General features: G+C 31.8%; 1 protein-coding gene across 4 annotated transcripts in view; it reads left to right on the forward strand.

The window, feature by feature from the left end:
• The first annotated feature begins 920 nt into the window (after positions 1-920).
• The window catches only part of LOC149476765 (hemicentin-1-like), a 33,682-nt gene continuing 17,683 nt past the window's right edge, over positions 921-16,919 (forward strand). For 3 of the 4 annotated variants that reach the window (XM_089711343.1, XM_089711342.1, XM_089711345.1), the window contains exons 1-25: positions 921-1,238; positions 1,831-2,060; positions 2,260-2,382; positions 2,729-2,818; positions 3,087-3,227; positions 3,740-3,905; positions 4,108-4,286; positions 4,503-4,575; positions 4,701-4,729; positions 4,897-5,009; positions 5,710-5,831; positions 6,356-6,496; positions 6,721-6,834; positions 7,244-7,513; positions 7,949-8,121; positions 8,507-8,675; positions 8,996-9,235; positions 9,787-9,859; positions 10,128-10,336; positions 10,782-10,932; positions 11,543-11,667; positions 12,084-12,249; positions 12,545-12,639; positions 12,959-13,112; positions 16,717-16,838. In XM_089711343.1, the coding sequence (XP_089567469.1) occupies positions 980-1,238; positions 1,831-2,060; positions 2,260-2,382; positions 2,729-2,818; positions 3,087-3,227; positions 3,740-3,905; positions 4,108-4,286; positions 4,503-4,575; positions 4,701-4,729; positions 4,897-5,009; positions 5,710-5,831; positions 6,356-6,496; positions 6,721-6,834; positions 7,244-7,513; positions 7,949-8,121; positions 8,507-8,675; positions 8,996-9,235; positions 9,787-9,859; positions 10,128-10,336; positions 10,782-10,932; positions 11,543-11,667; positions 12,084-12,249; positions 12,545-12,639; positions 12,959-13,112; positions 16,717-16,838 (3,727 nt within the window). In that variant the 5' untranslated portion in view covers positions 921-979. The remainder of the gene's footprint in view (positions 1,239-1,830; positions 2,061-2,259; positions 2,383-2,728; positions 2,819-3,086; positions 3,228-3,739; positions 3,906-4,107; positions 4,287-4,502; positions 4,576-4,700; positions 4,730-4,896; positions 5,010-5,709; positions 5,832-6,355; positions 6,497-6,720; positions 6,835-7,243; positions 7,514-7,948; positions 8,122-8,506; positions 8,676-8,995; positions 9,236-9,786; positions 9,860-10,127; positions 10,337-10,781; positions 10,933-11,542; positions 11,668-12,083; positions 12,250-12,544; positions 12,640-12,958; positions 13,113-16,716; positions 16,839-16,919) is intronic. The other variant, XM_089711344.1, reaches the window with a different exon arrangement.

The raw sequence follows: 16,919 nt of genomic DNA on the forward strand, positions 1-16,919 counted from the left end.
TTTGTTTTATACATTTTACAAAACTTTTTGAAGAAATATAATATATGCCAATTTTTGTGTAATTTTTTCAATGTTTTACGCTTTATGGAGCATTTATTTTAAATAGCGATATATCATCGTATAAAAAAATATGATTTACCTTTTCTGTCGACATAGTTAAAGATTTTTATGGTATAATATAAATGAGCTCTTTATATTTTTTTAGCAAAATATATTGTTGTGAATTAAGATTATATTAAGTTTATCTGCCATAGCTGTATTTTCAAACTCCTACTGCTTATGATAAAAAATTGACTTGACATATTTTTATTATGTTATTTTATGTACTTCAAACTCAACTGAAAATCTAAATATTTTTTTAAATGATTACATCCATAGTAGAAAAATAAAAATTAATTAAGTATTTTATGTATGTATTTCTTTTTGACTATTAAATGTAATAAAATAGATAATTTTGAGCATTTTTTTTCTGGGCTGTCCCAGTGTTGTTTTGTGCAAGTAAAGACGTCTATTAGTAATGTGTGAATTTTAATAAAGATTTTATTTTTATTCCCTTTTTTATTTATTTTAATTTTGTATGTATCAATGTATCATTATTTTCTAATACTATTTTGTACCTGAGGTACGTTTTAAAAACTTGATTCCTTTCCATAGTTTTATATTTATTTAAATTATTTTTATAAGTAGTGAGTGTAACCTCTTCTTTATTTGACAAGGCAAAGGACAATTATTATTCTTTGCCATTGTGTTCATGATTAATGAGACATGATGATTAAATTATAGTTTTTTGACCATAAAATTATAATCCTGAAGCATGTAGTTGGTAATTTGAATTCAAGTACAGAAAGATCTAACCCAGATTGATTGTATGGTCATAGGTCATTGATAACATCTAGCTCTTTACAACAAAATACTATTCATTACGCGCTCGCGATTCATGTAACTTTTACATGTTTCCAAATTCGAATTAGGCGCGAAAATGGTTTTATTTCTTTTAACTTTTTTCATTCTATTTTCAAATTCGTACCAATTTATTGTAGAGAAACAAAACGCTACCAGAGCTAAGATAATTGATAAAGACGATGGTAAAAGCAGTTTAGTTTTTGTGTTTGATACAACGGGGTCGATGCATAATGATCTGAGGCAGCTTCGGGCTGGTGCAGAGATGATTTTGAAAACGGCGCTCGAAGAAAGCAATGTTATCGCAGATTTTGTGTTCGTTCCATTTCACGATCCAGGTAAGTTTTATTTTACATTTAGGTGACTTTTTTTTTTTGTAGTTCATTGAGATTTTTCATATAAACAACTTATCTACTATGCTAGTTAATGTAATGATTGCCATTAACCATTTCCTTATTTATGTACAAAAGGTTATCCCTCTGAATAAGCTACGCAAAGACATTTAAGCAAATTTATTATTGAAAATGTTCGCTGCGTTTTTGCTAATAAGAAAATAAGTTAATTATATTCTATGAATATGCTACATTTTTAATCAGATTCTATCTTAGCCCCGGGAAATACAAACCTAGAAAGTAGAAACTAAATTCAGAAAAAGGCCGTTTATTTATGTTTTTATTTACTAAAATTTGTAACAAGTTTCAATAACATTTTAACGCATATTGAAGTTCATCGAGTTGTGTGAAATATGCAACTCACTATTATTTTGATTATAATAATAAATAGAATACGAATAGTAGTAAAGCAACTAGGCCTTAGATTTTGTAGACAGGTTCCATACTGTTAATCTGTAAACTTAGGCTAAAGTTTGAATGACTAACTTTACAAATACATAGTATATTACTTAATCTTGGTTTAATATGAATTATTTAGCCATCGGTCCAGCAACAGTGACAAAGGACAAGGAAGTATTCAAAGCTGCGTTACAGATAGTCCACGTGTATGGTGGGGGGGATTGCCCGGAGAAGTCCTTGGGGGGGTTACTACTAGCGCTTAACGTTAGCCGTCCCAGGTCGTTTGTGTATGTGTTCACTGACGCAACGGCGTCTGATCATAGGCTAGTGGGAAAGGTCCTGGATGCTGTGCAGAGGAAGCAGAGTCAGGTTGGTAAATTAGTAGTATTTTTAATATTTATTAAATTAGTAGAAGTATTACATAATTTTTTACAGTGGAAAAATAAATACATGAAAGAGAACAATACATTTAAAAAAGTTGCATAAGATAGCCAGTTATGGCTCTTATTTTAGAGCATTTTTTGGGATTCGGTTTTGTTAATAAAGTATAATATTTATCCATTTTTAGGTAGTATTTGTGCTGACGGGACACTGCAATGACCTGACCAAGCCCACTTTCAAGGTGTACGAGCAAATCGCAGCCGCTAGCTCTGGACAGATCTTTAATCTTAATAAAAACAATGTTCATAAGGTATTTACATTATTTTTATGCATATTATCTATAGGTATAAGTATTTATTTAAAAAATATATACATATGTATGTTTATCAGCCATCTGGTTTCTATAACACAAGGAAAAGCTTAGTATGGGATCAGATTGCGCCGTGTGTTAAAATTGTCCTGAAATATTAATTTATTATTTATTTATTTATACATACATTGATATAAAAGGACTATTTTCGCGTCGATTCTATCGCTCATTGGAAAACTCTACCTGAAAGCCGCGTAGTGCGCGTAAGCAGACTTTTTCTTTGGACAATTATTGAGCGTGATTGTGAATCTAGTAAAATACTAATAACTTATGTTTATAATTTCAGGTGCTGGATTTTGTAAGAACTTCTATAAAGGGCAGATCTGTTAATCTCGCGTCTTCAATCAACCCGCCTGGATATAATTATACACAAAAGGTTTGGTAGCCCTTATTTTATCTGAACTAATAATGTACCATTACATATTCAACACGTACCTATGTAAAATTAAATTCAATTACTCTCTACATGATATTTTGACTCTCAAAACGAGTCTACAAAAAATCTCATTTCCTATTTCCTAACTATTTGTCGCAGTATAGTATGGTAGGTAGGTATTGCGACATCTACATCTACTTAAATTAATATAAAATGAGAGTCATTCATAACAGTATTCATGAATTTCTTAAAATATTAATAATTACAGATACCAGTAGACAAAACAGTCAATGAAGTAACAGTTTCTGTGTCGGGAGCCAAACCCCAGATCCGTGTGGTCAATCCCAGTGGTGAAGAGATCACTGGACCACCGCAATTGGTGACTACACTGGATCTTTCGGAAATTATGGTAATTAATAATTATATTAAAGAATTTGTATCAGCGAAATTTAAGAAAAAAAGAGAAAATAAATTTATTGCCAAAAACACGTAGTTACATACAAAATTTATCTTAAAATTATAAGGGCAAATAGACACAGCCTTAGAAAAATACTGCACAAAAACAGCGATGATTTACAGGCTGTACCAATGATTAAGGTTCGTCTGATAAATGTTGATTTTCTTTTAAAGAGACTTCAAAAAAGGATAAAGTTCTTCAAATACTCTGTATTTTTTGTGTATTTAATACTATTTTAAGCGGTTAATAATATGCTTTTAAAAATATGGAACTTCGATCTACCCTCATTTTTGTTGTAGAAAAATTTAACTAGTATTTCAACTCTAGGCTTTACGATGTTAAAAAGTTTAGTAGAGTGCGAGCTTAATGCGTTTAATCATGGTTATCATTATCTTTTGGTTTGATTTTAAAAATGATTATTTTTAAAATGTTTGTGGTTAAAAATTTCCTTCTATATATTCCAGATAGTAAAAGTACTCGAACCGGAGCCCGGAAATTGGAGTATAACAGTAGGAAGCAGTGCATCTCACTCTGTCCGAGTGTTGGGCACATCGGACCTCTCTTTCTCGCACGGGTTCGCGGCTCAAACGCCACAGAGTATGAAGGACACTGGTTATAGACCTATGAAGGGTAGGTTGAGGTTAAATGGCACAAAAAATAAATGAAAATATATGTTTCGCTCAACGGATTAGTGAGTGAATTGTTATTGCATAGTTAGTTTGTTGATATCTTCGATACATGTATTCGAAGTCGGATACTCGTATCATATTGTGTTTCATTAATTATTTAATTTATTTAATGACATTTAAATCTTATAGAAAACGTATTCTAGGTACTTACAACCACATGATGATCACACTTTCAAAACCGGATGCTCCAGTAAAAGTAAAATACGCGGAGATATTAAATTTGGAAGGAAAATCCTTATTTGAGGTTCCACTAGTAAAAAAACAAGATGGCGTCTATTTAGCTGATGCGTTTCTACCGCCTGATGAATTATTCTACTTATCTGTGAGTATTTTCACTGTTTACAAATAAATGAGATAGAAGAGTCTGTTTGATATACGAAATCTTTAATAATAATAAGTTTTATGTTTTGATATTTTTTTTACGACTTTCTAAAGATCAGAAAAAAAGTATATATTTTTAAATGATATTTTTGCTAACGCCAAGAAAAGCCGCAGTCTAAAATGTATTTTAGCTCAAATTGCATATCCTACATTATAGATAAATGGAGTCGACGAGAGTGGTCAAGATTTCAGAAGAGTCGGCACTACTGCAGTACAAGCCAAATTACCAGGTAATTAAATTATCTACAAAGTTAATAAGTATTGAAATATTTCTTTTTTAGTTTACTAATATTTCTAATTGAATTTAGTGACTTTGTTTTTGGTGAAGTGTAAAAAAACAACATTTTTGTTACAGATGCTCCATACTTAGTTGTGCCTCAGAGGGTATGTTAATTTTTCATCTTTCTTTGCCGATGCATCGTTTTCTAATTCTGAAAATCCTAAATGTCCTCATATAAACTTCGTAAAGAATTTTTAATGCATAATCGTTGTCTATATATTAAATATTCAAGTACCCGCATTCTATACTAATAATTTAATTACAAATTCAGATTCAAGCGCGTACACACGAGCACATAATTCTCTCTTGTGAAGTGGACAGTCTTGTTCCTGTGACCGTCGCTTGGTATAAAGACTCTGTTAGTTTGCAGAGGGGTTCTAGCTTGTGAGTATTGTTTTTATGTTATTTATCTTGTAAATAAATTATATAATAAAATTGTTTTTTGTACAATTGATATTAATCACATTGAACCTATTTCACTCAGTCCCCTCTTTTATTTATAACACTACTAGCTTTCCGCCCCGGCTTCGCCCGTGGTACCTACATGTTTAAACTATCCTATCTCTCAAGTTGGATCGAACTGCACATGGTGTGCGAATTTTATTATAATCGGTTAAGTGGTTTAGGAGTCCATTGAGGACAAACATTGTGACACGAGATTTATATATATTAAGATTAAGCTTAGCTTATTAAGCTTATTAAGATAGCTTAATAATGAAACAATTTTTTGGTCAAACAAAGTTACATACATGTGCTTTGTGCCTCTTTTCTCTTTTTGTTTGTCTACAATAAACATTGACGTTCTAAAAACCTATACATTCACAATCCTCTATAAATGTTCGTCAAAAAAATATCCGAGCGGTGATGTATGTAAACATGAATTGAAATTAAGATCTTATTCCGAGGCAGTAATGATTAAAACGTAACATAGTATTGCTAATTCTAAAACTCTGCCTGATACATGTGTAGGCAGAGTTTTTCTTCGGACACTTTGACTTGATTGTCAGAATTGTTGTTTATTGTACTTCCATGACAATAAATAATATCCATTAATAATTAAAATGCATTTTATCCACACTTACAGACAGAGCACAACATTAGATCACGATATATCAGACGTGCGCGAAGGACACGCGGGTTCATACACATGTGTAGCGGGGAACGCCGCGGGGACAACTAGTGCGGAAACTGTGTTGGAGATTATTGGTAAGATGTGTGTGTGTGTGTGTGTTGTTGATCAAGTGAATGATATGGGCATTTTCTACAGTATCCGTAAGAGGTTATAATGGCAAGTTAGTAAGGAAGAAGTATAATTTAAAGTTCCTTTTAGTGTGATTTTCGCGTTTGATATGTAGTACTCATTTTATCAAGTGACTTGAAAAGTGTTAATTATAAATTCTCTTATTTACCTACATGTTAAAATCTATTGATTCGCTTTACAATTTTTATTCTTCGTTTGAAATATAAATGACGGTAGTAAAATTTTATACCTACCAGACAACCCTGATTATGTTCTATGACCCTCATATGTAATTACTGTTCCGATGGCACATTATACGATTTGCTTTTTTCAATAGTATATTTTTCTAACCCCAAAATATGCATTTCCTGTCAGATGACATATTATGGGACAAGTGTTAATAATAGATATTATTAATACTTGTCCCATAACATACACAAAATTACTTACAATTTTTTGTTCTTCATTTCAATAACGTTCAAATTTACAGTGGATCCGCCTCAAATATCAGTGTTGCCAGCTAACACAAGCATTTTAATTGACGAAGACTTGACTATAACTTGTTCTGTATTTAGCGAAGCTCTATTATATGGATCGAAAATTATTTTCAACGGCACTGATGAAGATTCTGGTAAGACAAAATTGTATTAATATCGAAGTGAAACTTTTTAAGACGAATTGAGAGTAAAATTTCATGGTCGTGTCATGGCAGTACCGTCACGTCATGAAGTAAGGCGACGTTTTTTGTATCTTTGAATCTTGTCAAAGAAGTTTAGCTTCTTACACGTATGCTCGGCACACAGGCTCTTATATATTTTAAAATTTTACATAAATCAATAAATGTTTTAAATTTAGTTCTAGATTTCCAATTGGAGCCCAATTTGGATGGTATTTATACATTCAATAAAACTATTAAAAATTTGAGTGAAAGGGACGCAGGATTGTATACATGTCTCGTTCGGAATAGAGGTTTGTTATTTTATCACTAAATAATAATCATTATTATTTTTGTTCTTGCAACTTTATTTATCTTAACTATGTTTAGGTGACTAGTTTTGGAATTGAGCTAATTTTTGTTGTTTCGGAATTCCTGAGTCATTTATTACACTACCTTTCTGCCTGCGGCTACGTATGTGAAAATTTTCCCGTTGAACTCTATCTATGTATTAAATAAAAACGGCATCAAAATCCGCTATGCGCAAATCCGCATGTTTAAGTTTAAAACTAGTCGCTATAGTAAACATTATATGAAGTTTTTAATATCTGTACGCTTGTACAGTCAGACAGTCAGCGGGACGCGACTTCGTTCATACTATGAAGTTATTTACTTCTAAAACATTTGTATACCAACTTTTTAACATATATTTAAAATTTTCAGGTGGAATAACAAACACATCAACACACATAGCTGTAATCACACACCCACACGTGCAAATCATCGGCCCGCACACACTCACAGCACACGAACATACAGACATACAAATTACTTGTGATATAGAGAATGCTCTACACATGCACTGGCTGGACCCGAATCGAAACATTTTGGATGCAGTTTCCGTAAATGGTAGTTACAAATCAGTGTTCAGTGTGAAGAATTTGAAAGAGGATGGCACTTGGACGTGTGTTGCCAGTCGAAAAAATTATACAGGTAATTTAAATTTTTGTTTATCATTTTTAAATTACTTAAAAATACATCATTTTAAATAAACTAGAAATGATAGTAATGAGTGTTGAAAAAGATAGAGCAATTTGCATGATGCAATTTTAGGTTCAGCCTAATTATACAGTAAATCTATACTAATATTATTAAGCTGAAGAGTTTATTTGTTTGTTTGAATGCGCTAATTTCAGGAACTACTGGTCTGATTTGAAAAATTCTTTCGGTGTTAGATAACCCATTTATTAAGGAAGGCTATAGGTATTATTTCATCACGCTAAGACCAACAGGAGCGGAGTTATGCGGGTGAAACCGCAGGGCACAGCTAGTAAGAGTATACTAGTAACTGAAATAAAACGAGTCCTATCCATTTAATTAAGTGTATGATTTCCAAACTATATTCTTTTGACTTTTGAATTATTTCAGCATCCGACTCTATACATATAAAATTACTTATAAACCCTGAAGTAAAAATAGAAGGTTCCAGAAACATTACAGTACTTAATGGAACAACGGTTCTAGTCAATTGTATTGTCAGAGCTAAACCTGAACCTGAGATAGTATGGTATAGAGATAATGAAAAATATATGGATCAAAATGTAAGTAATTTAATATTAAATATAATAACTTTGTGATTTTTTTGAGCTTTAATATAAATTTCTCTAGCTTTATGGTGCGTAATCTTACTAGTAAGTAAAATAAATAAAATCATATTTGGAGCTAGGACTATGGTCCGATACAAATATCTATCTGACCTAGACATAGCCAAAGATGGCTATTAGCTGGTAGAGACGTAGACTATTGGCTGGTAAACTACGGAAAAATAGAAACGATGATACATATTTGATTTAATAAAAATTAAGCATAAATTACATTTTAAAGTATTAAGTCGACAGGAATGCACCACACTCATTTATTTTAATTCACAATAAATTTATGAAAATGAAATAATTAGCTTATTTGTACCTAATATGATATTTACAGATAACTAAAATATCAAATAATACGTACAAAAGCACTCTTATACTGGATAGTACCAAAGAAAACATAAATGGTACATATTTCTGTTCTGGCGAGAACTCTGAAGAGACAGACAAGGACAACATCACTGTGCGAGTGAGAAGGAAGATGACTTTATTGGAGGGGTTTGCTGGTATCTATCTAATTCAATTAAAATTTGTCTCAAATTATAAAGAAATTGCTGCCATTCAATGATATCCCAAGTTATAATCTTTAAAATTCACAAATCGATATTTATTAGAGTATAATATGTTGGAGCCCTTGACTTGCGTTGTTGCCGAGTGAAAACATAATATAATATGCGCATTAGACTATATTATTTCACTATCATTCATACAGTTGCAATCGATTATGTTTGCATACAATATTAACAAAAGTCCTTCCATTATCGCAAACTGACTGATCATAACTATTTTTATAAGTCGAATTAACAACATATTCTACTTATTTCAGATCAATCAGTAGAACTATACTCAAAAGTAGAACTGCCATGCAAAATAGACTCATATCCCCTACCTACCATATCCTGGTATCACAATTCCACACGAATAATAAATTCTACCAAGATGGCGGAAAATTCTACCATTTATATAGAAATAGTAGATTTTGACGATCTAGGAATGTATTCGTGTGTGGCTGATAATAGTTATGAGGTTTTGGTTGTTAATGCAACGCTGTCTGTTCATGGTTTGGGTAAGAAATTGTTTTTAAATTATTATTAAATACTAGCGGTCCGCCCCGGCTTCGCCCGTGGTACATAATATTTACGTTTTCTCTATATAAAAACCATCCTCGTACTTCAAGGAATATAATAAAAAAAGAATTATCGAAATCGGTTCAGCCGTTCTCGAGTTATGCGCTTACCAACACATTTTGCGATTCATTTTTATTATTAAATATAAATATTAATTATACTTTCAAAATATGTTGCATAAACATACAGACATGGACAAAATCTGGACATGAATCGGTATAAATATATAAAACTAGCGGTCCGCCCCGGCTTCGCCCGTGGTACATATTTACGTTTTCACTACATAAAAACCATCCTCGTACTTCAAGGAATATAATAAAAAAAGAATTATCGAAATCGGTTCAGCCGTTCTCGAGTTATGCGCTTACCAACACATTTTGCGATTCATTTTTATATATAAGAAGATGTAGTAATATATATCTCCATTTTTTTAATCTTTGTAGTAAAATCAGTAAAAAAATGATGCGAATTCGTTTTAAATAATTTACAGAGGCTCCAGTTATATCAAAGGAAACAACCAAAAAAATATCTCAAGAAGGAAAATCAATAATTTTGACATGTAGGTAAGATTTTGTATTGTTCACGGTATTAGGCATTTTTAGAACATTAATCTAACAAGATATGTAGTTTCATCTAGCATATTACTACGAAATTATATTTTTTTATGAGGGTAGCTAGACATTCTAAGAATATTTTTAAGACACAACAAAAGTAAATAGGTTTTACCTTTAAAAATAGATATTCTAAGTTGTTGTCTTATATAAAAAAAATCTCAAAAATATAGTTACTGGAAAACAAAATGTTTAACTTTAATAATTTTAAAAATTTCAGCTTGTTAAAAGGTAAACCAGAACCAACAATAGAATGGCAATACAAAAGCCATAATTCGAGTGACTTTACGAATCTTACTAGTTATGTATCTGTTATCGATAATAAGATAATGTTAACGAACGTTAGTATCGATAGTGAGGGGATCTATCGATGTGTGGCGGAAAATATTATTGGGAGAGATGAATATTATATCGAATTAGTTGTACAGTGTAAGTATCTTTTTTTTGTGTATGAATGTTAATTAGTTTTCAAAAATAAACGGTATAAAAGCGATTTTGAATATTTTTTCATTACTAAAAATAATTCCATATTGTCTGGTGTAGCTGGGAGTTGTGATAGATATAAACATCTTAATTACACGCTTTATATCAGCTTCACCTGTATGTTTGTTTGTTTGTAACCGACTTCTTTGGGCGCGATTTTGACCCACTTTAAACGGCCAGATTTCGTTCAAACTTTGTAGATTTATTGAGGACCGATGACAATACACTAATTTGATAAAATTTTCTATTTTTTAGTTCGGTTTTCTATAAAAAGCGTGTTTTTTAGTTTTTTAAAACTATTATTTTATAACATATGTTTGTGAAGCTAAAAGTAGTGAAGTTTAGCCTGTTTATTTTTAGTCTAACATTCGATTTTTTATCTGTCTTACAGATGCTCCAAAACTGCTGTATCCGGAAGAGAAAAATGACTTGCAATTGAAAGTGGGGAATTCTCTAAAATTGAGTTGTAATGTGACTGGTTCGCCTAAACCAGTCGTGGTGTGGACTAAAAACGATCAACCAATAGTTTTTTCAAGAAATATGTATGTTGGCTTTTGTTGGGTACATTTCTTATTTATTTGCAAAAAAAAATATGAGGATTTTTATGAAAAAGGGTGTTTGAAACGAAAACAGTTTATTAACCGACTTCTTTTGAATACCACTACTATTTTGCCAGTAGTAAGCCAGTTAACAACCCCTATATTTGGAATAGAACTATTTGTATTGAATTTATGGGTTAATAAGAGTCCCAAGACACAAGTATTTTACTTAGTTTGGGACCCACTGTCGTACATTAATTGTAAAACATAAAATGGACAAATAAATTTATTTCATTTCATTTTTTTACATAATAAGTGTAATCTTGTTGGTCGAAAAGAAGTTATTAATTATCTTCCAATTTCGTCTTACGCCTAACGTTTTCTACACTTAACCGATATTTAAAATATCCATTTATATTCTCTAAGGGCCGATTTTTCAATGCTTGGATAAAACTTATCAGTCCAATAAAGTATTACTCGATAATATTAAAATGTTACGTAAACTGTCAAATACGGGCAATGAGAATACGTTTTTAAAATGGTAGTTTTATACATTATTCGACGAATAAGTTTTATCCAAGCATTGAAAAATCGGCCCTAAATGAACTTCCAGTCATCTAAGCGAAGACAACGATTTGATCATAGCAAATGTATCTCAATATGAAACAGGGGTATTTGCTTGTAAAGCTGTTAGTAGTTTGGGTTCTGTGGCCAGGAATTTTACACTCAATGTGTATGGTATGTATAAAAATGTTTTTTATTTACTTATTATTAACGCCCATTTCTGTTTTTTATAAACTCGAACATTTATTAATTATTCGATAAGACTTCTAGAAGCACTTTGAATCGTCATAACATAGTTTTATCATTAACCACCGAATAGTTAAACTTACATGGATAGAAACATATTTACAAGAATAACAGAATAATGTAAAAACGCCTCTATTCTAAGTATTATAATTCCTATTCACGCATAAATTTCTCTACAATCACTATAGAGAAGCCCCAAAAAACCACTCTACTTATACCCAAGAAGTAGAGCTATTAAAAGGGCATCTAATAAAGTTCTCATTCTATAAAAACTATGGCAAGAAATATAAAAAAACTATGTACCTACTTACCACATTCTTTTTTACGCTTTAATAATTTTACAGAAGCCCCAACAATCTATTCTACCAATAACCAAGAATTAGAACTACTAGAAGGACAACTAGTAGAGTTGCCATGCTCTGCTCGTGGTGTTCCCAACCCTGCAGTGTGGTGGCAACACAATGGGAATAATATTACTAGCAGAATATATGTGGACGAATATGGGATTAGGTAACGAAAAAAATTCTCGAAACTTCTATAATTACGAGAAATTTTTAAAGAATTCTTTTCAATTCTTAAAAATTTCTCATTTATAACTGCGCTCCGCGGTTTCACCCGCGTGGCTCCGCTTCTGTTGGTCTTGAGATTAGCGCGTTCAAACAAACAAACAAACTCTTCAGCTTTATAATATGTATTAGTAAAGATTTGCATGCTATAAAAAAACTTTATCAAATTCTTTATCTAAGATTATTTACGGATTTTAAACGCGATTTATGCTTTGATAATAATTATTTCCTAATTTCAGATTTGTTGCGAATTTAACAGATTTTGGTAATTATTCGTGCATAGCGAGCAATGACCACGGCACAGCTACCTTCAACTATACACTCTTTGTGTGGAGTAAGTACTATTATTTCACTTATAATTATTTTAATTACCTTCCTTAAAAATTCCTAAACTCTGTACGTTACACTTTTACAACTAAGCTGCTGGACTGATTAATATAATAAAAATTAACATATATGGTAGTTTGAAACCAGATTTCATTATTTGTAAACATTCTACATGGCCATGTTCAAATCATAATATTTAATTATTTTTAGGTATGACGCCGTTCGTTTTTCTCTTATTATTTTGTGTTGTCACTATAAAATATTCCTAATAAACTATACTAACTACAGACTAAATATAATATTAAATAAATAAAGTTTTGTCACAGTGCCGCCATCTATAACTCTACCGTTCGAAGAAAATAAGAATGTTCTAGAAGCAAGTAACGTGACGTTATCATGTGATGCGATCGGTTTCCCCATACCGGATATATCTTGGGAGTTTAATGGGGAAATGTTGACGGAAAATACTACGGAAATTAGGTAATTTTATTCGTTAATTAATTATGATAGGATCAAATATGGGGTAAATAGTTAAGTTAGTGTTATATTTTACTTGGCCATCCAAAGTACCACCACAATTACCATCACATGGGCACAGCAACCCACAGTTCGCATGCCAGGTAAACATGAACAGTAATAGTTAGAAATTATAATACAATCTTGCATGTGCGTGCCTGGATTGAAACCTTGCGCGTATCAACACAGCATGTTCAGGTTCTATGCCAAAATCTACAATATCATTAAAAACACCGTCTCTTGCTACTTCAATGTGATATACGCCATTGCGTATATGTTCAGCATAGTAGCTACGCACAAGTTTTACATGATATGTCCCAAATGCAAACAATATATATGGTCGTTTCATATGGTCGTAACTTTTTACTGACAGCTTATTTTTTTTTGTGCTAAACTGAAAGTGACTCTATATTTAGTGGTCTATAAGTCAACATAGGTCTCGTGGTGGATATTTGGACCACTTTTGTTCATTCTCCTTTGTTTTAGTTAATGATCGACTTATTTAATTTAATTGATACATAAGTAAATAAACTTTTTTAAATCTAAAAGAAAATTTTAAAAACCTAGGTACCAAGGAAAATAACTATAATATACCTTTTCCTAGGCGTCTTCAGTTCTATCATACTAGTGGACTTATTGCCTTCCTTATGCTTGTCAACTTTGTGTTATTTTATGAATTTTATAATTATAATACATATCCTGTTATTCATTTGTTTACCGATCGCGCTGTACTCTTGGAAGACTTCCCAATATACCGCTACCACTTGCGATTACAAAGAGATTAATATAAACTTCGTACTAGTTACGTGATCAATACCGTCTACGTTTAGTTCCTTATCGCAAACTAGATGGCGCCACGTTAGAATTGTTCGAAATTATATCGCGCTAGTGTTTTGTTTTTGTTATATCATGTATACACGGACACGACACCTTGGACCTTTGATTCGTCGTAATTTAAGTGTATTTATTGTGTTATTTTTGTAAGCTCCTTCCTTAAGGAGTTGAATGTTGATATACGTGCGAGTAACAGCCTAACAGGGGGGGAAACTCAATTAAAAGTACTGTATTGTCCTTTGTGGAGTCACCATCTATAATAGCCAATCGGAGTTCCGCGTTATTTATAAAAAAAGTTACTCTAAATCAATTATCAAACTGAAATAGAGTAAATAAATATCTATTCGAACACTCGATTTGTACCGAGTTTGCTGTTGAGCATCTATAAATTCCGATATACCAAAATATTTTAAAATCCTACTACCCGTTCGCTTCGAGTTGGCCGCTTCACCGCACCGCACTCCTAGACAGACCCTGTTAGTACCGTCAGTAACGCAATCACGTGCGCTCGTTCGTCACTAATATTGCTCCCGTTGTTTTTGGTTATGTTATTTGATCGTTTTGTTAAGTTTATTATTGTTAAGTTTTATAGCTATTTCTTATATTTTTTAGATTTATTCAGCGAGGAAATCGCTGAAGTAAGTAATTATACAAACTGTTTTTGTTATTTTATTTTTCGGAGTGTTATTATTTTTTTGTCAATGGTACCAGTCGATGAGCCTGTGACATCATTTTGTAACGGTCATCGACGGCCAACTCGAAGCGAACGGGTAGTAAATCTCTATTAATTCTTATCAAATAATTATGATTATGATTTTATTTGGTATTTGCTTATTTTAAAACTGTATATTTCTGTTCATATTTTCTTTCGATGATTAATTAAACATATCTAATGAGTATCGATCACACACACACACACACACGCACACATGCGCCCACACACACAATACACAAACACATTACACACATTAATATTATTTAGTTATAAACAGTTTATTTTTTTCATGTAGATTACCTATTTTAAGTTAAGGATAAGCGGGTCCTCCTGACACAGGTTTTATCTTAAACTTACTACTCCATATTGTATGAAATTGAGAAGGGAAATAAACTATTGTTTTTTTGTTTTTTTTTATCGATACTTTGACAGCTTACTCCTCTATCTTTGATCTGTGTCTTTGGACTTTGACAAGCAAATTTCAAATGGCCGCTCGTTAATTTAAATGTGCTATTTGCTTTTTGTAATTTTTGTTTGATTCTAAAAAATGGCTATGCTATCCCTCCGAAGAGTTAAAACACTGCTTTAGGAAAATACAGTCAATCTCGACAAATATTTTAAAAGGGAAAATAAACCCTAAAAATATAAAAAGTAATATAAATATACTGTGTGACATTTTAGTTGATTATAATTTTTTAAACAATTGTGATAAACATAAAAAAGAATTGAAATCATATTTCCAAGAATAATTTTTTATAGTTGGTGTCGCTCTATAAATCGAATTTTATGTGAAAAATTAAAATATCAAGGGAGGATGACGAGACCAAACAAAAAGCACAATAATTTGTATTATAATAAACATAAAAATAATAAAATAAAAATATGAAATAATTTTTGTGTTTGATAAAAAAATATATTTCCTCATTCTTGTTACCAAATCTCAAAAAATTTGGTGTTTGCAGCTAGACTAATTTAATTTCATAATATAAAATGATAAATTGAAATCAGTCTTATCATTTTGTATTATGAAATTCAATCAGTCTGACTGCAAACACCACATTAATTATTTTATGATATTATTGATTTATGTAGTTATACATATACTAGCGGTCCGCCCCGGCTTCGCCCGTGGTACATATGAAAAATAGATGTTGGCCGATTCTCAGACTTACCCGATATGCACAGAAAATTTCATGAGAATCGGTCCACCCGTTTCGGAGGAGTATGCAGACTAACATTGTGACACGAGAATTTTATATATAAGAGATATTGACAAAAGTTACGGAACCACAAATCCAGAGGTCGCTGCTGTTTCAAATTAATTGGCAAAAAAATACCGCGAGATGGCTCCCTATTCCCTGTATATATTACTTTCCTCTATGGCGAGTAAGTACGCGAACTTGTGGCTCGACAACCTTTTTCGCTCATGTATCACCCCAAGTACGCGTACTTAAAAACCGTCGAGTAAGTTCGTTGACGACCCAACGTGTTTGAAATTGTGCTCGTAGCCCGCCTTCACTCGCACGTCTGTCACCTCCGGGACTTCCGGGAGCCGCGAGCGTAGCCTGTCTTGCTATAATAGGTGTTACTAAGTGCAAAAGTTCCTCATATAACGGCTCAGGCAGCCTTAAGCAATTATGCAAGTCTTCTATCAAGAAAAAAATTTGGACTTTGTATGGAAATCTGTCAGCTGATTAGCGAAGTTTCCTTACAAAGTCCAATTTTTTTTACGAATTCAGCAAAGTTGTAGAACAAAAGTTGTTCAGTTTCATGAGTAGAAGCTCCTGTCTAAATTTTTCAAACGTCTTACCTTTCACCTTGTATAGAGAAAACGTAAATATGTACCACGGGCGAAGCCGGGGCGGACCGCTAGTATAAAATAAAAAGAGTATTTAATTACACGGAATATAATGATCTAAAAAATATAAAATCAACACAAATCTAAATACCTACATTAATATGAACAGTACTGTAATAATTCAGGAGCCTATTTTTTTTAAATTAACTTTTTCCTTCCAGTTTCAACAATATTGGTAATTTGTACATACAAAATGTTAGTTCAGATAAAGTGGGCGAGTATGTATGTGTGGCTGAGAATATCGCTGGATTTGATGTTAAGAGATTTTTACTTGATATACATGGTAAGTTAATAACTTAATAACTCAAATTAATATTAATAACTTAAATAATTTAAACATAGAAGTGTGCGTCTGTGACTTCAA

This window comes from Colias philodice, chromosome 26, assembly GCF_061535455.1.
Source record: "Colias philodice isolate Cphi_HAF_F1 chromosome 26, ilColPhil1 Martin Lab GWU primary, whole genome shotgun sequence".
NCBI classification, from domain to species: domain Eukaryota; kingdom Metazoa; phylum Arthropoda; class Insecta; order Lepidoptera; family Pieridae; genus Colias; species Colias philodice.